At 42.3% G+C, this 23,831-nt stretch overlaps 2 protein-coding genes and 1 non-coding gene across 5 annotated transcripts; 1 reads left to right on the top strand and 2 right to left on the bottom strand.

Annotated features, from left to right (window-relative positions):
• Window positions 1-3,391: 3,391 nt before the first annotated feature.
• On the bottom strand, window positions 3,392-3,464 carry trnar-ccu (transfer RNA arginine (anticodon CCU)). The gene has a single exon. It is a non-coding gene; the product is annotated as a tRNA-Arg (tRNA).
• Window positions 3,465-3,809: 345 nt separating this feature from the next.
• On the top strand, window positions 3,810-13,887 carry wdr45b (WD repeat domain 45B). The gene is made up of 10 exons (XM_063892521.1): window positions 3,810-4,019; window positions 5,025-5,099; window positions 7,699-7,800; window positions 8,399-8,486; window positions 8,654-8,748; window positions 8,844-9,034; window positions 9,128-9,213; window positions 10,292-10,393; window positions 11,103-11,224; window positions 12,272-13,887. The coding sequence occupies exons 1-10, from the start codon at window positions 3,953-3,955 to the stop codon at window positions 12,376-12,378; spliced, it is 1,035 nt and encodes a 344-aa protein (XP_063748591.1). The 5' UTR covers window positions 3,810-3,952; the 3' UTR covers window positions 12,379-13,887.
• A 1,343-nt stretch (window positions 13,888-15,230) lies between these two features.
• Window positions 15,231-22,959, bottom strand: LOC134870371 (forkhead box protein K2-like). 3 transcript variants are annotated; one of them, XM_063892518.1, is made up of 9 exons: window positions 22,470-22,958; window positions 21,209-21,403; window positions 20,979-21,120; window positions 20,559-20,705; window positions 19,512-19,705; window positions 19,226-19,425; window positions 17,022-17,279; window positions 16,625-16,813; window positions 15,231-16,448 (listed from the first exon to the last, which is right to left on the bottom strand). In XM_063892518.1, exons 1-9 carry the CDS (start codon window positions 22,763-22,765, stop codon window positions 16,243-16,245), a joined length of 1,827 nt encoding a protein of 608 aa, XP_063748588.1. In that variant the 5' UTR covers window positions 22,766-22,958; the 3' UTR covers window positions 15,231-16,242. The 3 variants fall into 3 exon arrangements, with proteins under 3 accessions (XP_063748588.1, XP_063748589.1, XP_063748590.1); XM_063892519.1 differs by lacking the exon at window positions 16,625-16,813 and having other exon boundaries at window positions 22,470-22,959; XM_063892520.1 differs by lacking the exon at window positions 17,022-17,279 and having other exon boundaries at window positions 22,470-22,959.
• Between the last annotated feature and the right edge of the window lie 872 nt (window positions 22,960-23,831).

The raw sequence follows: 23,831 nt of genomic DNA, 5'->3' as shown, positions 1-23,831 counted from the left end.
CATAATATTGAATCTAGCTCATTTTTTGCTCCGTTGCGCTGCGTTTGGTGTGACGTCATCGTCACCAGGTGACGTCACTCAGCACCCCCAACTCTGAATGACTTCCAGCGTCACTGATAGCAGACCGGGAGAAAGTTACCTTCTGTTGCTTCGGCCTGCGCGCACTCCTGTCTTTTTCTTTTCTTTTATCCGAGCCTGCAGCTCTGCATTGTGAGCCTGCAGCTCAGCATTTTGCGCCTGTAGCTCTCCAATGTGAGCAAGCAGCTCTCAATCGCGAATCTGTTTCTGCAGCACTCTTAACCAATAGTAAACAGGCGTACTGAGTTCTATCAGAGAACTTTTAATATTGACGAGAACGTTCACTCTCAAAACCGTTCCGGTATGGTACTGCACCTGGGGGGCGCTGGTGGGCCAGTGCAGAATGAATGTGGTCCTATGGAGCCCCACCCATAGATTCCTACATTTCTTTGGATATAATTTTTTTTTAAATCACTGCTATAGTTTTTTAAACATGGAATAGATAATCCTCACAAACGACACATAGCTAGTATTTTATATTCGCTTGATTTTGACTAAAATTAGGTTTTTGTAAATCGGATGACGTCATGCGTGATAAATTGCTTTACGGCACCTTGTGTCTCTCCTTCCCTTTCCTTTCCCTCGCAGCAACAGCTGCATACGATCGCAGCTGATTTGGCTCCGTGGGACTGATTTGAACTCGGCCCTACATGTTTTGAAAAGGTGTGACATTATTTGATACTCATAATTTACAAATCTTAACAAACAATTAAGTGTTAATGAAGACTTTCTGATGTGAATATGTCGTTTTTGAAAAAATACGTTATTTGGTTGCTTCAGTTGGCTATATTAGCACTGTGAGTACTATTACCAGAGGGAACGTTAGATATGGTCAGCAGAAAAAAAAAGCTTTGACAATAAAAGTGTGTGGTTAACTGGTGAAAGTATGATGCTGACGAGTTAATACAAGCGTGTATGAAAACAGTTTGTCGATTATATAATGTTAACATATTGTTTTAGTCATCCATCCAAAGTTGTAAGTGAGATCAGAAATGGGAGCTAGGCTAAAGCTAAACGATATTTGACGAGATGCATAGATCTTCGTGCTCCCGGCGCCATGTGACCTTATCATTTCATCATCGTCAAGGACAGTAATGTCACTGTTGACTAAAAATGTTTCACTAATGTTACACACCAGCACAACTCACTTTTCGAAGAAAGCGCTCCTCAAAATGTAGCTCACACACCACATATCCTCCCTGCATCATTTCTGCATGGGACAGACTAAGTCTGAGGTCAGCCCTTCTGATATTAATGAGCCATCTTTTCCTCCTGAAAGTGAAATCTGATTAAATGTAGTCTTTTTGGACCTGTGTTCTGTTGTAGGTGTCTTGGTTTTCATTCCGTTTCTGTTCAGCCACAACTTTGTTTGCTGTATTGTTTTGTTTACTTGTGTGTGTGTGTGTGTGTGTGTGTGTGTGTGTGTGTGTGTGTGTGTGTGTGTGTGTGTGTGTGCTCTCTTCTCTGTGTTCTCTTGTTAAATTGCTCTCTCCTATTTTAGACCGCTCACATCATCCCCTTCATTTAAGTTTTTAGCTGTATAGGTGTTTTTGCACGTTTCAATTGGGTACAATGAATTGGGTATTACTTTCTTCTGTTCTGTTCTTGTAATCTCTCATTCACGAAGGCTTTGAAGTCTGCAGTTGTATGTATTTATCTATGTATCTATCTATATATATATATATATATATATATATATATATATATATATGTATTTATGTTATCTATGTATGGAGTAATGACATCCATGAAGACCATGTGTTGAGCTCCTAAATGCTGACATTTTTTTTTCTCTGCCACCTTTTTCATGGAGAGGCCCCCGTCCCTGTTCCATATTCTGATCTCGGCCCTTAGCCTGCACATTGTAAATTATGTAATTGAGATCGCCTCATTTAGCTGGCATGTTTCTGGGTGGTGTGTGTATGTGTTTTTGTTTTAAATAAAAGTCATTAAAATCAGTCCAGTTACAAGGCTGATGCATGCTTTTTTTTTGTCTGTGTTAGGATGATGATGGGCAATCAATCCTAAGATTACCCTGAAGGCACACCTCCTTTAGCATTTGACAAATTATTCGCAGACCTGTGTTTATGAAGTAATTGAGCAAAGTACAATCAGTGATGTCTCTAGTCACATTTGTCAACTTCCTTCAGGCATTGACAATTGCGCAGATTTTCCCTCCAAATTTTTTAAATACCGGCTTTCTTGCGAAGCCGAGCGCAGATAGGCTGCATATAGTACAGATATAACTGAATATAGAAGGAAAACATGTTACCTTTCATCATCCTTGGGGAAGCTGAAATAGGACAGTCCTTTTTGAGAATTTTTGCAATTAATTGCAGCACACTGACGCGGCATCTTTATCTTAATCAACTTTTTTTTACGGAATGTTTAATGTTTAATGTTCTAGAAAGCGGGATTTATCCTTAAGGTAGCAATATAGCAATATCGAACATACGCTCAAGGTAAGAAAACAAACACATGCTCGTAATCAGTTAACTTTCAAATTTATTTTTACAATACAATGTATGTGTGTGGTAGGATCAGTACATCCAAAGTTGACCATAATCAAATAAAAAAGTTTGATTGTAATGTCCTTTCAGAGTCCTCCTTAAGAGCTTTCTTCTTCTCTTTTAACGGCGGTTGGCACCTTAAGAGCGTTGTTGATGTTCTGTGGACAGGTACCACAAAGCGTATTCTTCGGTCGTAACCAGTCGTGAGTTCTTCATTGACCAATCGGCTTTCATTAGCCAGATGCTAGCAGAACCTGGGTCGCAACTGCCCAACCTGTAAGAAAACAAAAGGCTATGACCCCCAGATTATTCCACTTTTGACGAAAAATCCCTGTCGACCTCTCGGAAACCACAGTAGTATTTTGGATTTTGTAGACGATATGCTAGGAGAATGATGTAGCTAGCCGCCTAGCTCCATAGGGGTCCATGTATTCTGCACTCGCCCGCGATCGCCCCCTAGGTGAACTGCAGCCAAATTCGGTACAATGGGGGTGAATAGAGAGTGAAGGGGCTTTCCGTAGACGGGCTTTGGTTCTATCTTACCGGCACAATCATTTCTCTGGTGTCGGAATGTCTTGCGCTGTTTGTGAATTCTTAGAAACAAAACACCACATCATTTCGGGTTAAAATGTGTTGTAACTGCGTTACTGGGAATTGTAACTTTTGTAAGGTGTTACACCCAACTCTGTTAAGCATATGAATAATACTATCACAATTTACTGCAGTATAATGACTGTCATTATAATGGCTTTTATTGATTGACTTTTTAATAATCGATAATAGAAAAATAACTAAAATTAAACCACCCCAGATGGGACTCGAACCCACAATCCCTGGCTTAGGAGGCCAGTGCCTTATCCATTAGGCCACTGGGGCTTCTAGCGGACATGATTTGAATTGTATAATTTAGTGAAATTTGGATCGGATGTATTATGAATAATAATCATATTTACCTGATATCGCACGTTATTGTCACTCATATATTAAAGAACTGGCAATCCACTCAGTAACCGTACACTTACTAGATCATCTCTATCAATAGATCGATGACAGTGTCTTATTAAAAAAAAGCTTTTTTTTAATCAGTCATTGCCTCACAAACATTCAAATATGTTTACATTTAGATAAGACCGTTATTGAAGTCAATTAACACTTTTAGGGTGGAATGTACGTTCAAATATGTTAACGAAGTTCACTGAAACTCCCTTTCATGATGACTGGTGACAGTTCTCTCCAAGCAGGAACAAGCCTCAGTTGTTTTCCTCCGAAGGAATGGTAGCGTTAGCAGGTTAGCTCTACGGGCATCAGCTGTAGGATTAACTAACTTGTTGTCGTTCCTTAGCTTTCGGTTTTCCTGTTAGATAATGAATTTAGTGCCGTCAAATCCTCACGGGAATGGGCTCCTTTATGCTGGATTCAACCAGGATCATGGTAAGAAGCGGGGCTGTCATTTATTTTCTTTCAACTGGAACTTGGCAGTGTCGAATATGCTAAGCTAAAGTTGCTAAATTAAGCATAGCATTATCTACAACATATATGAAATGTCTATGCTCGTCACAGGTTACCGTTAAAGTTTTTGGTAGTGTTTAAATCGTATCTCCAGAAACGGTAACTTTATTGAACCAAACGTTACCTTAGTGTTAGTTTTGCTGGCCAATTACGTCAGTTAGCCAGCTAACTTAGCTAGCTTTTTTGTTTTCAGCCACATTAATCAGCTAATGTTAAGTCAGCATGACACGGGTTGATAAGTCAGACATAAACACGTGGTCCCTAAATGAGATCATTTTATGGAAGGTTAACATTGTCGATGTGGCTAATCTTAATTTAAAAGCTAACTTGCTTGTTAAATATCATAATACAAGCAGAACCCTGGTTGCCACACCTAGCGCTGGTTAGCTAGCTAACAGAATGTAAGGTTAGCTTCACAGTTATTACCGTGTAACTGATTTGTGTTTGCTTCTGCCGAGTGTTTTAAAGAAGGATAGTTTCAGAAGTAAATGTTATGTTAACCCGTCCGTAGTTAGACTCAGAACTGTTTACACATACCTCTCGCCATCACCACACATTTCGACAGGCCGAAAAGTTAACGTATTCGTTTATATGTAACATTTAACATTAACATCCTTTGATTAAATTACTGGACTCACCAGCCAAGAGGGTAACTTTACTGTGATGTTATACAGGCAAAGCAACCAAAGACCTTATGTAATCCCTCCAACATTTGACTTCAGTCATCATATGTCAAATAACGGTGTGCCAGTTTTACTGCACAGTTAATGATTTGTTAGTCCTGGCTCTGTCAGCTCTTTTACCTCTGTAATACTGTCCTCTTTCTGCATTTTTTCCATCACTGTAAAGGTTGAAATATATTTCATACTGATCAATAATGTTATCCTCAGTGTATACAAAATATCTCATCTCTTTTTGTGTTTGCAGGATGTTTTGCCTGCGGGATGGAGAACGGGTTCCGTGTGTACAACACCGATCCTCTTAAAGAGAAGGAGAAACAAGGTACCAGCTCTGCAGATTATAGCGTTTGTGTCATCTTATTTCACGTACAAGTGTTTGGTTTGGGTGTGTACCTTTACATTTTCATTTAGCAGTATAATGTGGTTACAACCAGTGTTGGGTGTAACGCTAACGGAGTTACAGTAATCTATTACTTTTAGCTGTAACGCAGTAATATAACGCATTACTTCTGAAATGTGGGTAATATAATACCCATTACAATTATCAGTAACGCATTTACAACACATTTTAACCCCAAATTATGTGGTGTTTTGTTTCTAAGAATTCACAAACATCGCGAGACATTCCGACACCAGAGAAATAATTGTGCAGGTAGAATAGTAACTCAGTAAGGCTGTTTACTATTGGTTAAGAGGGCTGCAGAAACAGATTCACAATGCAGAGCTGCAGGCTCACAATGCAGAGCTGCAGGTTCGCGATGGAGAGCTGCAGGCTCGCGATGGACACGATGCAGAGCTGCAGGCTCGGATAAAATAAAATAAAAACACACGAGAGCGCGCAGGCCAAAGCAACAGAAGGTAACTTTCTCTGGGTCTGCTGCTTGAACCCCGAGAAGTTCAGAGACTCGTGGCTGAGTGTTGAAGATATGCAGCCTCTGTCCTCTGTGGAATCGCTGGCTTTTGGAAAGTTAAAATCCCCGTTAACACACCAATGACAAGGTGAGCTAACGCTGCATAGAGATTGGTTCATATACAGCAGGTTACAGGGCCGTGCAGAGGCTCCACTAACATGTTATTAATAACACACAGAGACGTGATGTTACCGGTATCACATATTATTCAGCCCACTTAAACGGAGCATGAGTTTAATTTCAGCATACTTCCATAGATTGCTTTAATGAGCTGCAATAAACTACATGTTAGCATTTAAAGCCATACTTTTATTTTTGGTGAAAGTAATGCAAAAGTAGTGTAACGCTTTACAGTTCAGAGACAGTAATAATGTAATGTAACTTATTACTTCAAAAAGACAGTAATAAGTAATATGTACTGTATAACATTTTGGAAGTAACTTGCCCATCAATGGTTACAACACATTGATAATTAAGGCTTTTCTGTTTCAACAGCTGATCTCTTCGATCAATGAAAATGTGTGAATCGCTGAATTTGATGGCCACCCCTCCATTTATAGAAGTATTAACTCATTTACATAATGTTGTGAAGTAACCTGAATATAACTCCAGTTCTATGAGTATGTACTCTAGGTAGCCCACCCTCAATTGGTTCAGATTTGACTAATTGGGAAACCTGTTAGGAGGCAGAGCAAATAAAAAAGAACCCAGAGCAGCTTCCAGGAGCTCGCAATCAGAGACAACACTGCCTAGTTTCCTGTTAGCCGGCAGTTTTAAGACAACATACTGTAGTTTACAATTACAGTTCCAGGGCTTGGTAGGAGCCAGTTTAGCCTTTATTCTAGAGATAGTTTTGAAAGGGTTAGATCAGGGGTGTCAAAATCAATTTAGGTCAGGGGCCACATACAGCCAAATTTAATCTCAATAAAATCCTATCACAATAACCTTTTAATAACCACAACTCCAAACGTTTCCCTTTGTTTCAGTGCAAAAGTGCATACTGAGAATTTTCACATTTAATTAACTTTCATTTTACAAAACATTATGAACAACATGAAGTTTTAAAGAGAAAAATAACTGAAATTGTATGTTATGTTATGCCTCAGATCAGAGTGTAGCTACAAGGCACAAAACATTTAGTCCCAGGTGTCTGGATCTGAACAATATAGTATTTTACTTTATGATCAAAAGAACTTGTCAATATCTAGAAATTATTTAACATTCATTTCCACGTCTGTGTAGTATTCCTGACCACCCAAACTGACAAACCGCCATACAAGCCTGCTTTGTTAATCTTTAAAATGTATACTTACAAAATACAGAAAAGTTGTGGAAATTGCAGTTAATGTCTTAATACTAATGTATTTTTTACACTTTGCAAAGTCTGCCCGCAGGCCAGATTGGACTCTCTTGCGGGCTGGTTTTGGCCTGCGGGCCCCATGTTTGACACCCCTGGGTTAGATAGAGGAAATGAACTGTGAAACGGGACCACAGGCTGGATTTGAACCTGTGTCCGCTGCAGCAGAGACTGAGCCCTAGTTCAGGGGCCACCAACTCTACAAGCCGGCCCAGCAGGGTTTCCACTGCAGTATATTTCTCTATCTTGATAGAAATTAGATTTATTTACTTTTAATTTATGCTGACTTGACTGGGTTAGTAAATGAATTAATAAATGCAGGCAGTTGTAGGAATAATGTGCCATATACTCTGTGACAGGTGCAGGAATATCATTCAGAGCAACCAATGGTGCTGCACACAGAACACTGTTGAAACATGGAGTGATAGAAGAGGAAGATTCTCCCCAACAGGGCTCAGATATGATTAAGCACATGACATGCTCCAGTTTTCTCTCTTAGCAAATAATTGACGGACCAAATCTGCTTATTTAATCATTTTTTTCAGACTTAATCCACGTGCAGTTCTTTGAGCACAGACTTTACAGCCTGTTGAAGCAGTTTGCTTGACGTGTGCTTCACATTTTTACTGATGTGCTCTCCCAATGACTTTCAGAGTTCCTGGAGGGGGGGGTCGGCCATGTGGAGATGCTGTTCAGGTGTAACTATCTAGCACTAGTGGGAGGAGGAAAGAAGCCAAAGTACCCAACCAACAAAGGTAGGTTTTGTCTTGTGATCTTTTTATACTGGACTTAACAACGGCTTTGGTTCTGACAAATAATGGATTGTAGTTTCATTTGCAGGTGGAGTCAAATCCTTCTTTAAATGTTTAAAAGTCAGAGACATTTTCTCTAGCTTGCTCTTCTGACTAGATCCTAAATTAAACTTACAGGGGACATAATTATTATTTTTCTCATGCTACCTGTCTGAAGCGTCTATCTGCTGTTAATGCATCACCAGATAACTGAATGTAGCTCTTCAGCCGTCGCTGTTGATCTAATATGTTCTAAAGAGCCTGCATGGCTTGTTGAATCCCATGTTCCCTTTAATTGAATTCATCATTTGTTGATGAGGTAATCCAACAAATTGATGTTCTGCTGATTATCCAGATTGAATTGAATTGTTAATCAAACAAATAATATCATTAATAATTATAATTATACAGCCAGTGAGTACTAAGACATGTGATCAAGAGACACATCCTGCTAGGTAATGTCATCCTTTCTGGTTTTATATCATTATCATACTTTGGCCAGTGTGATATTAAATTGACTAACTGGCACACTTTATTCCTGGGATTTTCTTTGGTACTCTAGTGATGATCTGGGATGACCTGAAGAAGAAGACAGTAATCGAGATTGAGTTTTCAACAGAAGTGAAAGCAGTGAAGCTCCGGCGTGACAGGTAAAGCTGCTGGACTGGTCCAGTTACAGTATTCTGTCATTGTTTTTGGGACTTTTATTTCAGCACCATCATGACAGCATTACTATTATACGTGTGATTCTGTTTGAGTGAAGTCTTTGATATGAGGTAAACTGGCAGCTTGTGTGTTGGTTCTCCTCTGCTCTCAGGATCGTGGTGGTCCTGGACTCAATGATCAAAGTCTTCACCTTTACCCACAACCCCCATCAGCTGCATGTGTTCGAGACCTGCTATAATCCCAAAGGTGAGCCTACTGACTAAAGACACACACCATCCGGCTTTCCATTTAGAGATTGGCTATAAATGTGGCGCATATTATAACCAACCTGTTCCCCTCAGGTCTGTGTGTGCTGTGTCCTAACAGCAACAACTCCTTGCTGGCCTTCCCTGGCACTCACTCGGGCCACGTGCAGATAGTGGACCTGGCCAACACAGAGAAGCCCCCGGTGGATATCCCCGCCCACGAGGGGGCATTGTGCTGCATCGCTCTAAATCTGCAGGGCACAAGGATAGCTACTGCATCAGAAAAAGTATGCCAAGCTAGCAATACGGGAATGTAATGTTTCAATGTTTGTGTTTTTAGAGTTGCTGCTTTGTGACTGATCCGTGTGGCCTTTTCACAGGGGACTCTTATCAGGATCTTCGACACATCTGCAGGGCAGCTCATTCAGGAGCTGAGGCGTGGCTCTCAGGCAGCTAACATCTACTGGTGAGCATTGAGCTATACTACTGTTCACATCTGCACCTCAGAGCATTTGCTGGGCCCTCTCTCTCCTGTTTATCTTTTACTCAATTTGCTGAAAGCATCTGCAGAATCTGCTTCTTCTACTTGACAACAATAAGCAATTCTGGCTATGCAGGGCTGTACAAAAGAAGGTATAACGGTTGTTTGCAAGCTTCGTTTCAAGCCTGGCCATGGCATACAACTGCTTCTATGGAGCTAAATTCCTGCCCAAACTCCACAAGCAAAACACAGTTTAAAACTTCTACTGAACCAAAATGATAATAAGCCTAGCTTGGTGTAAGCTAGCTCTTGCAGTCTGCTACATATCCTCCTGCTCATTAACAATAGGTTTATTCAACATTAGATTTCTCATCAGACACAACAAGCTCACCTGTTGTCCGCTCAAAGTGTTAATGTAGTCTGGTATGGGATAAAAAGAGCGGGCTGTTACACACTCTGCTCAACCCCCCTCCGTTTAAATGGACTCAGCGGCTGCTTTGGAGACTCACTCACGACATTTGTGAGGAAATCTTTAGCGGAATATTCTTTACAAAAGTCATATGATATCTTTTTGTCTCTGTAGGAAATATATATACTTTTGTGTGTACTTATATGTACTTGTGTTGCTGTATTTTTGTCTGAAACACGATTTATTAGAAAAATGTAATGCGTTTGTTAGATGGTGTTTTGTATTTGCAAACCACACTATGTTGTGAATCAAAGGGCATTTGTAAAACATGTTTGGTTTGTCTGTGGAGTTTTGGCAGGAGATTAGCTCCGTTTTCAATGTGGTAGTTAGTAGGCAGTAGAATGCATGTTGTGTCGTGTGATTGGCCAGACTGCAGAGTGCTGCATCAGCAGGGCGGCGGTCACATGATCCAGCCAGCTGCCCTCCACAGGAAGTGACTTAGTTTTAAACCATGTTGCCATCAGACTTCCCCTATTGTCATTCTGTAGATTCATCTTGTAGCTTTTATATTATAGCGGTGTCACCTTCATGTTGTGTCATCAGACTGACTCTAATGAACACTTCTAATGAAACCTTCTGCTCCGTCATTTTTAGCATTAATTTCAACCAGGATGCGTCTCTGATCTGTGTGTCCAGTGACCACGGCACTGTGCACATCTTTGCTGCAGAGGACCCCAAAAGGAACAAGCAGTCGAGGTCAGTCTCTGCTGAAGCTTTGAGATGTTCTGAGTGATTGTCTACAGCAGGGGTGTCCAAGCTACGGCCCGGGGGCCAAATGCGTCCCGCAGGCCATTTTGAATCGGCCCTCTGCAAATTCTAAAAGTATAATGGAATATGGCCCACAAATTAAACTCTTGCTTGTCTTATTTTGTACTTCTCAAATATATCTGTTCAAATATTTTAATGAGCCAAATTTTTAAATAAATTCAGTCATTTAGAATCTAAAACATTTTCTAACAAATCTTAGTTGATAAAAAAAAAAGCCCAATAGTTTATTTCAATAACCAGCTTGAAATGTAACCTTCATATTTACTCTTATTATCAACAATCTGAGGCTTCTGTTTTTAAGGAATGAGCTGCCAACAGAATAAATGAAACCATAAAGACAGATGGGATGTAGGTTGTTCTTTCCTTAAACCATTTGAAGGTATCGCGCATTATTCACCTACATTTGATTTGTTTTGCTAACTTATAACTTAACTTTTGAGACGATATTCACCTCTATAAGCGGCCCAGCTCTCTGTACATTTTTCTGCATCTGGCCCTTGGTGAAATAAGTTTGGACACCCCTGGTCTACAGCGTAGTAATAACTCCATCTCTTCTGATGGGTTGAGAATAATACAAATGTTGTTATTAAAAAAGTTAAAGGACTTTGTCTGCAAACCTGTGTCCTTCTCTCTGCAGTTTGGCATCAGCCAGCTTTCTTCCCAAATACTTCAGCTCCAAGTGGAGCTTCTCCAAGTTCCAGGTGCCCTCAGGCTCCCCCTGTGTGTGTGCCTTTGGAACAGAGCCCAACGCTGTGCTGGGTGAGTTCACTCCTGTTCTCTGTGGGTGGCATTATGAGGAGAACTGCTGCATGTCATCACATTTCTATGCCATGAATTGTGCTTGATTTTGAGAGTTTAAGCCATCTTTTCGAATCAAAGTGACATCACTAAAAATAAGACAGGGCAAAGAAAAAAATCACATAAGCTGTAAACAAATCACTTTATCACGTGGTGCAAGAATGACAATAAATAAAAATAAAACCAGGGAATGAGTCAGCATTTTAATACCATGGCTTCCTCGTCTCAAAGTCGATGGATTTTGGAACATGTTTTTGTTGCCTGAAATAAGGTCTGTGCTTATTACAACCTGAAGAGATAACCCTTTTTTTACTACGGCGTAAAATAATTCAGTAATACCCCACTGGTGAATGTCTGAAGCTTCTGTGTGTCATAAAAACATGCATACTTTGCTTATAGCCTAGCATTAGCTTTTTACTTCTGGTGATTGTATTTACGCTTCCAAATGTTAAAGGGCTGTTAATATATCATCATATAGTATCACAAACATGTTTACCTCTGATCTTACTTTCTGCAATATTCCAAAATCATGACATAATCCCACGGGTGTTACTTGAGGGGCCCTTGTGATGCTTACTTCCGGGTTCCTACCATACATTATTACTGCAGCACTTACAGTAAGAGAACCACTCCCATGATTGTCACATTATTTCTGACCCCTTATTGTTTTCATTCAGACTTAACAGCACTCTATACAGCTGTGTCAATGCTTCTTTACATTTTTTACACATCAAGACAGCAAGTGGCCTAGCCCTTTAGGAAGATGCCCATCAAGGGGCACTACATGAAAGTTCAAAATCCATATCCTGAGTGAAGCGTATTCTGGTGAGGGGAAAACTTATTTTTTCTGTTTTGGCAGTGAAGTAGCATCAGGACTCATTCAAGGTCTCTCATCCAAAGTCCAACAGTCTTAAAACCTGTGTACTTGACTCTTCCTGTTCCTGTAGGACTCTCATAAACCCTGCTTGTGCTCACTGAGTGTGTTCTGCTCTCTCTCACACTCTGCAGCCATTTGTGCTGACGGCAGCTACTACAAGTTCCTGTTCAACCAGAAAGGGGAGTGTTCCAGAGACGTGTACGCCCAGTTCCTGGAGATGACCGATGAGAAAATATGACTTCTGACCTCTCTGGAGACTTGCTGTATCATTGGCGGATTTTCTTTTTTCTGTACTTCTTTTGTTTTGGAGGAAAGGTCCCACGCTGCACTTATCTTTACAGACTCTGTTAAAGAGCATCCGATAAAGAGAAGAAAAAAGACTGGGGAAGCTGATCACATGGATGAAGACTTTTGTTTTTCTCACTCCTGAAGATTGTCTCTGGACAGAGGGACACAGAGGATTGTCTCTGGACAGAGGGACACGGATGCAGACTTGACTCCCAAACCAAACACTAGAGAAGAGTGAAAGGTATTTTTTGAATAAAAAAAACATGCAGCTTTATAAGATGTCTTCCGAGGAATTTACAAAGGATGGTTGTTCTTATCATATGATGACTCTAATAGTTCAATGGATTGAAAATATTGAGGTTTTGTCAACTTACCACCTAACCTAACTATAGGGAGTGCCTCAGACTGGAAAGAAGCTGTATGTGTGCACATATTGTCCTTGTCATATATACTTGTGTGTGTTTGTGTATATACTAATGTACCACATCAGGTGTTCACATCTGAATCAGAATACATTGGAACACACTGATTCTGTAAGTGTCACCTTAGTATTAATAGATTTTCTTAAATTCACTGTAGAAACACAAAGCACCAGACTGAACTTCTAACTCTAGAACTGTACAGAATAGAAGCAGAAAAAACATGTCTTTGTATCCGTCGTCCTTTTTTTCATACAGTGTTCCCCTAATGCTTTTTGTTCAGAGCTTGTGACGGAAGGTTCAGAAATAGCTTGACATTTATTACTTAATGCAATAAAGTGCTTTCTGACTGAGACGTGAAGATATTGGTATAGATCTTAACTCACTCCGTGTGAGAAAGCAAATGTGCATTTGGCAATAAATGTCAAACTATAAACAATAATTTCCTAAACCGTTCAACTATTTCTTTTAGTGTTTGCTGTTCCTAGCTGAGGAGAAACACCCAACAATCCTAAAGAATGATTATACTAACCTGATCAGCTGTCAAATGTAGACTCTGGTTAAAGACAGCACATCTTGTGTAACATTAATATGTTATAATGAAATCAGAAGTCTGTGTTGGCTAGTCAAAGCTGGATCTTGACTCAAATCCCTCTGGTGGCAGTGTGTCCTCTAAACTGCTCCAGCATGCGAAGCCACACCCACATTCAGCTGCTGCTTTTTAGGGACGCTGCAGTGCTTTCACCAAGTGTCGCCATAAACCGGAGGCACTTTGGCTCCGCTACAATGACACTGTAAATGAATGATGGAATATTACCTTTTTTGATTTGACATGTTGATGACAGCATCTTTGTTGATTCAGTGTGAGGACACTTTTGAGTTGCTTCCTGCATCAGATTGTACATGGAACTGTGGCTCTGCTAACACAGCAGGGGGCCGCACAAACTGAAATGCCAACTTGTGTCTGACACTCAGAATGATTGTAAACCTGCGTTTGAATTGGTGAATAAATGTAACATCTGCTTTTACAGTTAAACATGCTGGGCTGTTTCATGCCTTTTTTTACACAAGTCGAGTCTGCCTGTTGTACTGAAACTGAACCATTTGACTGCTCAGTGTTTAGGGCACCAGGAATATTTAGAAGGTTCTCCAACAGCCACATACATGTTCTGTAGATCACTGGTTCTCTTATGAGAAAAAGAAAATCAGAAATGAAATTCATGTTTGGTTCTATCATAGTCCCTCCTAGAAGACACCATACAACCCCCCATTTGAGAAACCCCCTCATTACTCACAGACCTGAACACACCAGAGGACCGCTGCAAACATGATGTCACATAATGCTCTTTTTCATATCAGACCATTTACATTTCTGTTTTTAAACAAAAGAGGTTTTTTTTCAGTTGGATTATAAAAAAATTATTGATCTTGTGTTTTTTGTTACTGCCAGGTATGAATGTTTTCTGTTCCGCTGTGAGGTCCTGGTGAATGTCACTCCTCTGAGAAGGGAGCCTCCTTTACGCATTGTGTGCATTTGAATGGTGTCCTGGCCTCCAGGTTGTATGTATGTATGTATAAGTTGCATTTATTCAGAGTGAACTGTGGATGCACTGATCTCTCACACTGGCTTAGTCTCTGTCCTTTGATCAGTGTCTGCCATGACATTCGGTGTTAAACAGTTTCAGTCAGTGTATTGAGTGTGTCCTCATTTAGCTGACAGTAATGCCCTATGTGTTGGATCAGGAACAGCAAGCAGCCTGAGCTGTGAGTAAGACAGCGTGTATAACACCATTACATTAGAATAAAGCCAGGTTTTAAGTAGAGGAACAGTTGGACTTATAAACAGTGGTTCTGCGGCTTCATTTATAAACGTGGCTATTTCTAACCAATCTTTGACGGGAACCCCCCACCAACCTTTTCAGTTTCTCATCACGGGGTGCGATGTCCCCTGTCAAAAACACTCAGCGTTTTTTTTTCATTAACTTTGGCGGACCACATATTTATTTAGTTTGTTTACGACCCGACCTTCTGAGCAGTAGTGTTCACAGCGTGCTCCACATGCTGCAAGTCTTTATCTTCAAACTGTCCACCAAACAGTATCATTAACTTGTCTCCACCGCGTTTCCTTGACTATTTAGTTACGTGAAGCCTGCAAAAGCTGATTGATTGTGATTTATAAAGGGAAACGTGTGCAGTGTTTTATAAATCTGAATATTTTTGTGTGTATTCACTTCCTTTGTTCCTACGTACGCCATCTTTTCACGTGAATCCTACGCAAAGCTTTATAAATGAGGCCTCAGGACAGCTGGTTATTGTCTGAAAAATAACTGAGGGGACTAGGTATCAGTGAAGGCTTTTACTCAAAGAAATACAAACTATGAGATTATGCGTTTTAAATTAATTTATAAAAAAAAGCATTTACCCACTTAAGCAGAATGAACACCTATCACTTTGTTCCTTGTGAACAGATGTCCACGTTCAGAGACCGTTTCATAGCCTGAACAGAATCAAACCATCCAGCTCCAACACAAAGGTCACACAAACAGCCATGAAGGGTCAGTTCCATATTCAGATTATCTGCTCACGTACGTCGTCTCTAGATCAGAACATGCAAGCTTGATGGAGCGTATGGGTATATACTTCTCATCTCATAGGATATTTGTAAAATATGAAAAATGTGTAAATGTACAGTGATGAAGAAATGTCATTTGCATGGATGAGCAGAAACAAACATCCACTCCATAGATAGTGTTTAAAGGAAAAGGGGGACTACATTCATTTGACCGAACAAAGAGTCCACAAACATAACGGATAAAAAGAGTTCCAAAAGATCACGTTCTGATGTGTGAAGTCCTTATGGAGCTTTTAATGATCTTATTTATTACTGGATAGTATCTGTGCCGAGGACAACACTGAAAGAGATCTCAGGATACACTGGTACAACGGAATACTGCATATCTACTCACAACTGGGGAGGGAGGTCCACATGGAGGCTAGCTGTCCAAGATGGGAATGTCCTTCCACCTTCCCTCTGCCCACACACTGCTCACTCCACTGTCTCCCCTCACAGTGAAGCTGTAGCAGCAGTCGCTCCTCACACAGCACTTTTCCTCCTGTGATCTGGAACATGGATTTCTTTTTTCTTTTCACCTCTGGCTCTCCAGCTTCAGGGACGCAGTGATCAGCGACTCCTTCGCTCCATTTTCAAATTTGGTATTTAGTTTTTGCATCGTGTTTAAATATATAGGAGAGGTCCGGGGGGAGGGGGGGTGTTTTGAACATTCTGTAGTCCTGTAGGTGTTTCCCTATCTCTTCGGTTTTTGGCACCTTGGAGTAGATGGAGTGATGGGGGATTACAGGAGAGATTGTGTGTGTGTGTGTGTGTGTGTGGGGGGCTACTTATCACTGAACTGTTCACTGACCACACCCTCCCCGGCTCTGTCCGTGGTGCCATTGTTGCAGGTGGCTGCTGCGTCCCCCTCCTCTTTTTTCGCCCTCTTTGTTTGGGGGGTGTCATGCAGTTCTCCGTTCTGCCTCTTGGTGGGGAGGGACGCGGAGGCGGAGGCGTGGGCCGCCAGGAGCTGGAGGGGGTTTGCAACGGCTGGAAGAGAGAAGGAGAAGGAAGTTACAACATATCTGGCAGAGACAGGTCAAACACCCCCCCCCCCCCCCACAGCTCACAGCTCTGAGGGGATATTATCTATGACCTCACAGGTCTGACGGACAGGGAGCCGACTGCAGCTACCTGAGAGGGACAGTGAAGAGGTGGGGGGGTACCTGTGCTTGCAATAGTGGTGATGGGGAGCAGGTGGGTCCCGTTCTGTGAGAGGGTCTTGATGGGGAGCTGGTGCTGGCCCAGTGGGGGGGCTTGCTGCAGGATGGTGAGTGTAGTCAGAGGAGCCTGGACGATGCGGCTGACTCCCCCTATGGATGAGGCTGTGAGGGGGGGCACTGACTCCACTTTGGCTACAGGGGGGAGAAACACACACGTCACACACACACACACACACACACACACACACACACACACACACACACACACACACACACACACACACACACACACACACACACACACACACACACACACACACACACACACACACACACACACACACACACACACACACACACACACACACACACACACACACACACACACACACACACTTACGTTTGATCTCCCGGTGCTCTGCTCCTCCATTCTCATGAGGCTTCGGGCTCACTGTAGCAGTAGGCTGTCCAGCAACAGTTGCCATGGTGACGGCTGGGATCTGGTGGACAACGTGCACCGTCTGCATGATGGGGGCGGAGCTAACTGATGTTGATACTATGGCTGGCGATGCCATGGTGTAGGTCACAGGCTTCATGGTGGTCTGAGGCATCTGGCGCTGCACAGCAATCAGGACAGGCTGCGTGCTGAGGGGGGAGCCTGTCGGGGGGGGGGGGGGGGGGGTTCAAGTCCCAATCAGACCACACTAAAATTGTTGAATTTTTAGCTTGAGAGGTGCCAGTTCACATTCTGGCCGAGGTGCCCTGGTGCAAGGCATCGAGCCGCACTACTGCTCCCTGGCTGCAGACAGACTGGAAGCCTCTTGGTTCTTGCACCTTTTTATAATGCATGTTTGTGTACTGTGTGTGTACTAGGGGTGTAACGGTATACGTATTCGTACCGAAAATATTCGGTATGGGCCCTTCGGTTCGGTACACATGTGTACCGAAATGTACCGAACGAATATAACGTTGAAGGTAAAAAGTTGAGCACGTGGAAAACGTTTTGGAAGTAATCTCAGGTGCTGCGTTCTTTCGCTGCGTGTTCAACGTCATAGAGCAACCAAGTCATTTCATTGGACGAGAGCCTACTATGAGAGCTGGTCAGGTATGCGTTCAGGGGTGCGTTGGAATTTAGTCAGCTATTTGCGGAACAGTTGATATGGCGACCACAGTTTAAGTTGAGCTTGAAAATCCCCCAGCATCATTTAAGTCTCCGGTTTGGGTACATTTTGGTTTCGAAGTTACATACACGGATGACGGACAAAGACAGGTGGACCGAACCGAAGCTGTTTGTCGGCATTGTTCAGGTCAAATTGGTTACGCGGCTGGCAATAAATCAAACATGCACACTCATTTGAAAAGGCATCACCCGAACGTGAATATCACCGGTACCAAAAGAAAAATGACTGAAGTGCAAACCCACCTCCCACTTGGGAGGAAGTTGTAAACAAACATTGGTTGCGCTTTGTTAGAATACTTTTTTTTTTATAATAATGTATTTCTTATTGCTACATCAAAGTTAGCTTGCACATTTTATCGAACCAACTACGTTTCTAACTTGCAATAACATTATTTCTGCTCTCTTCACAAGAGAGACGTCTCTCTCGTGTGTGTGCGGGGAGCGGGGCTGCTCGCTCACAGACACGCTGCAGCACCGTGCACACAGATCTGCTGGGGTATTGGAGTAAAAGTACACCATTTACCTCAGAATTATAGTGGGGTAGAAGTACAAAGTAGCAAAACCTGAAATACTCAGTACAAGTACAGTACTTAAGTAAATGTACTTAATTACTTACTGCAGGTATGATATGTGTGCTAGCAGCCCAGAATCCACGATATATATTAAATAAAGCAATTTTAATATAATTGTTTTATTCCGTTTCCAATTTGTTTAGTTTTTCCCTAAACAAATAACAAATAAAAATACCATTAATTTCTCAGTTGTTTATGTTCTATCCATAATAATATACATAATTATAGTTGGATCTTTGTTGTTATTATTAGATAGACAAAATGTGACGTTTGTACAACTTCTTACAAGTAATCCTACCAATCTAGGTCGGAACCGGGTTCGGGTGGGGGGGCTTACCCAAGGGGGGCCTGACTGTAAAAGTTTGAGAACCACTGCCCTAGCGAGAGTGTGTTCTCCACAGCAGGAGACATTTTTAGTGCCAGTGCCTTTTTGCAAGCAATGTGGACAAGTTAATTTTTCTGAAAAAAAATATGAAAATACAATGAATGTACAAGCTGATAACAAGTCCTAATGCCAAGCTGCTGATGTGAATAGTACAGTACAGTTCATTTTCGAAATGCTGCACCTTAATGTTTATTTTATTATATTTTGTATTTATTTGAGAGAATATTCAGTTTAATAATAATTTTAAAAAAACAAATATATTTTATGTTTTGTGACCATTTTTTATGCTGTACCGAAAACGTACCGAACCGTGACCGAAAAACCGAGGTACGTCCCGAACCGAAATGTTTGTGAACCGTTACACCCCTAGTGTGTACTAGTGTGTGTACAAAACTATATATACTGTATTAACAGAGTTCAATTTAACAGTTTGATCTTAATCTGAAGCACATGAGGAGGATCTTTACCGGAGGAGTTCTGTGTGAAGCGGGCCTCTTGGATCACAGCCAGTTTGGGCTGGACTGTCGTGGTTTGGGTGGGTGCTTGCGGGGGGGTTGGCTCTGGCTCCATGGGGACAGGGGAGCCCTCTCTGGACAGGCTCTCTGGAGTCTGAACCCCGCTGGACACAGACAGTGCCCCCGTGTGGCTGGGTGAGGCCGGAGCGCTCCTGGGACAAGAGGACAGCAAGGATGAGTTCTGACCGCACGGTTTGAATATGCACAATATAGCAGCTGACACACTCCCATGGTTCACCTGGAGGAGAGCGGTCCCATGGGCGTCCTGAAGCAGGGCACCCCCCTCGGCCGGCGCTTCCTGAAGGCTTGTTCTATCAGCTTGCTCTCCGACGCGGGGTCGATCCTCCAGAAGGAGCCTTTGCCTGGCTCCTCCTGAGAGCGGGCCACTTTGATGAAGTACCGGTTCAGGGACAGGTTGTGGCGGATTGAGTTCTAACACACACACACACACACACACACACACACACACACACACACACACACACACACACACACACACACACACACACACACACACACACACACACACACACACACACACACACACACACACACACACACACACACACACACACACACACACACACACACACACACACACACACACACACACACACACACACACACACACACACACACACACACACACACACACACACACAGCTCAGAAAAACAAGGACCTCAGCAAAAATATCACTTTAGGTTTTTTAGCTATTTATAGGTATGCGATGAAGGTAAAAATAAAATTAACATTTTGGTTCTATTCTGTAAAGTATTGACAACATTTCTGCCAAATTATAAATGAAAATATTGTAATTCAATCCGCTTAAATGAATAAAAACGATGCAGCTGAAAAAGGTTCATGTTCAAATTAAACACCGGTAATGATTTAACGAAGGAAGACTCCCCGGTTTGGGACTGTCCATGTCTATCTTGATGATTTCTGAGGTTTACAATGGACAATAACTAACAGTTACCAACTGTTCCATGACACGGGTGTATTAAACATGTCAGAGCCATCATGAGACACTGGCTGTCCCTGTCCAAAGAGACTCCATACATTCAAAGTTAAAACAGATTCATTATCAACAGAAGAAAAATGCCTGAAGGCAACATTGAAATTTCAAAGGCATCCAAAACCTGCACACACTAAAATTATTTTGATAGAAATACAGAGTAAATCCTGTGTTCCACAGTGCCTCAGGTTTTTACATTTACAATAAGGTGACACAGTCCTTAAAAAAAGGAACTTCACAACCTCAGAAAGCAGAGTGAAGAGTCTGACCTGCCAGCCTTTATCAGCTGTTCTGTAGTAAGGGTAGTTCTTGGTGATGTGGGTGTATATTCCATTTAGAGTCAGCTGTTTATCTGGGGCCATGGTGATCGCTTGGACTATCAGCTGTGCATACGAGTATGGAGGCTTGGAGTCATCCTGTGGAAAAGGAAAGAAAGTTTGCATCATGTGATGGTAGGGGGAGATGTTGATGTAACACAAGGTCAGCCAGGGTCAGGCTGGTTCAAAAACACTAACACAGACTTAGTCCACTGTCCTCTACTCCAAAGTCTATGTTGCCTTTATAATGAGTAACCAGGGCTGATAATATTGCTCAGACAGTCTGTCATGCAGCCCCCCCTCGTTTAAAATATCCCCGAGAATATATTTGAAAATGAAGCGGACACACTAAGAGTTTTCCTCGTCTCTCACCTTTGGGCTGTCTTCCCCTGAGGCCTCCTTGTCGTTTTCTGATTGGGAGTTGTCTCCTATCAGGTCTGATGCCAGAACACGGCCCGGCCTGTAGCTGGAGAAGCCCGCCCCCCGAGGACTTGATGGACAGGAGTTTGCCGCACTGAAAAATAAAACAATTCAAATATGATATATTTTTAAACTTCAATGTGCTTTGATGATTGCACAGAAGAGAAACAAAGCTCTCCCACCTGAGGGTGCCCGTCGGGGAAGGCAGGGGGCTTATGAGGTGGGCAATGTTGTCAGGAATGTTGATGGTCAGTGGGGAGATTTGGGGTTGCACAGGCTTAACCAGTGAATCCGACACGTTCCTTGGCTCCTTCCTGTCATTGGACAGGGCTGTGAACGTGATCTTTATAGTTGTGCTGGGAAACCGGAAACAACACCTGGGAACCAAAGGAAGCACAAACAAAAACATCAAGTGTGTGATTAGTGTCCCAACAATTTCCATTCAAATGACTATGTATATTTGTCCACAACAAACATGGATTGCGACAAATTTGACATGTCATATCAAATTACAGCTCCGGAAAAAATTAAGACACCACTGCAGCATTATCAGTTTCTCCGGTTTTGCTATTTATAGACATGTCTTTGAGTTAAAGGAATTGTTTCATTGTATTCTATAAACCACTGACAACATTTACCTGTGCTGGAATTCAACAGACACTGCAATGGCTGCCATACATGTAGAGTTCAAGATTTAAGAAACACACACACACACACACACACACACACACGCACATATATATTTATATATATATATATATATATATATATATATATAAAGACAAAATGTGAAATTAGTTACCAGAAGTACAAACGTGTAGGGGGGGCTTTGGGGTATTACAGGTGAAAGAGCTTGGTACACACACACACACACACACACACACACACACACACACACACACACACACACACACACACACACACACACACACACACACACAGTGTTGTAGCACTCTGTAATCAAAAATCCCCTCTACTATCTTTGTGTGGCTGAATCATGTTGCATGAGGAGCATTATGATGTTGCTGTCAGAGAGCAGCAGACGGTCCTCAGTTTGGAGAAACCAAATTATTTTTCAAATCCGAGATGTTATAGTTTGTTTGATATCAGTAAACACAGACATTGGGACTTGTTAAACGGCAGCCCCCTCTGTAATTCGGGATTCATGAATAGTCGGTTTAACAAAATAAGTAGAACTAACTTAAAGGTAAAACGCTTCCATAGAAGGTAATGCTCTGCGGTGATCATGTCTGTGTGCTGGACTTAATAAACAGCAGGTTCTCTGGCAGATCCGGCATGGAGCTGTGCTGTACACACAGCAGCATGCACTCTCCACACAACACGTGCACCACGCTGCGGGACAACACAACATAAACAACAACAACACACGAGCCACGGATCCGCAGATCTGTGCAGCCGAAGTAAACCAGCCAGTGATCTTACATTCGGGGGAGCTGGAGAGGAGGCGCCCCTCTCCTCTGGAACACCCCATCAACAAACACCCCGTTTTTCCCGAGGCACCGCAGATAGAACTCGCCCGTGCCGGTGCCGTCTTCTCCCGCATTGAAGATCTCGATGTGCCGCCGGGAGATGAAGCTGGAGTGTCCCATGCTGACGTCCACCGAACCCTGCGAAGAGTTCCGGCCGATGGTCACTGACCTTTTCTTCATCAGATACTCGAATTCTCGGCCCTCCAGCCGGGCTACAGCCGACCCCGACATCCCGCTAACCACCGCCATCTTCAGAGCTGTGTGCTGGGGGGGTTGTGTGAGTTCAGCGTGAACCTGTAAACGGTAGCAGGGAATTGAAAGGGGGATTATTTTGCTTTTGTTAAAGGGGGGGGGGGTCTAATTTTACACCGTGGAGAATGTGGCTACGAACGTGCCAGACCAGGGACACAGCGGCTCCGACCCACCGCCGCGAAGAAGAGGAAAAGAGAACGGCGTCTACCAATCAAAACCGTCCAAACGGACGGAAGTACTACGAAAGACAACCCGTTAAACCAATGGGAAGCCGACATGAGCAGGCAGATGTGTGGTGTTTACCAATGACAACAATAATAAAAGAAATAGCCGGAGAACGTAAGCTCGGTTGCACCGCAGGCTGACACGCAGATGGGTGGAGAGGTGTAGAACGTGGAGCAGTGATTTCATTGTTCAAACCAATTTTAATCCGACCGGCTCTGCTTATCTTTCTAAACTGACATAAGTTAGTGGATCTTGATTTATTATCATTCTAACCAAACTTATATGTATTCTTGGAAAATCCACAAGCATAATTCAATAGTAATTAATTCCAAGCTAAAGTGAGATGTTGATGATTTTCAATGATTTTACCTCCATTGTTGGCCCCTTGGGAGCAGCAGAACAAGCTGGGAACACAACAGTGATATATCATTACCTCATTAGCTTGATAGGGCAATTTTACTATTTACACATCTAGCCTCATACGTTTTTGTTTTTTTTGCATTTATGTTGAATGTTGCAACTGAGGTATTGTAGCGATGTTTGTGAAGATGATGAAGAAGTCTCCGGAGACACCAGCTTGTATATAATACGGTTTTTATTACAGCATAGTATCATACACCAACCCGGGCAATACGAGGTTCCCAGAGCCAATTGTGGAAGTCCCCCCCGAACTCTCTTTGTGCATGCAATTTATAGAAGAAAATGTGTGTGCGTGTCCAAAGTATGTGTGCTCACAGGAGGTAATCAATGACAATGTATGGCTCACTAATGACATGTCCGTTCATAGGGCCCCCCTGACGTACTTCGTACGTTGTTTTACGACATCCGATTGCCCACC

Source organism: Eleginops maclovinus, chromosome 10 (genome assembly GCF_036324505.1).
Source record: "Eleginops maclovinus isolate JMC-PN-2008 ecotype Puerto Natales chromosome 10, JC_Emac_rtc_rv5, whole genome shotgun sequence".
NCBI classification, from domain to species: Eukaryota; Metazoa; Chordata; class Actinopteri; order Perciformes; family Eleginopidae; genus Eleginops; species Eleginops maclovinus.
Note: the sequence above shows the minus strand (reverse complement) of the source record. Positions and strands in the feature narration are given on the sequence as shown.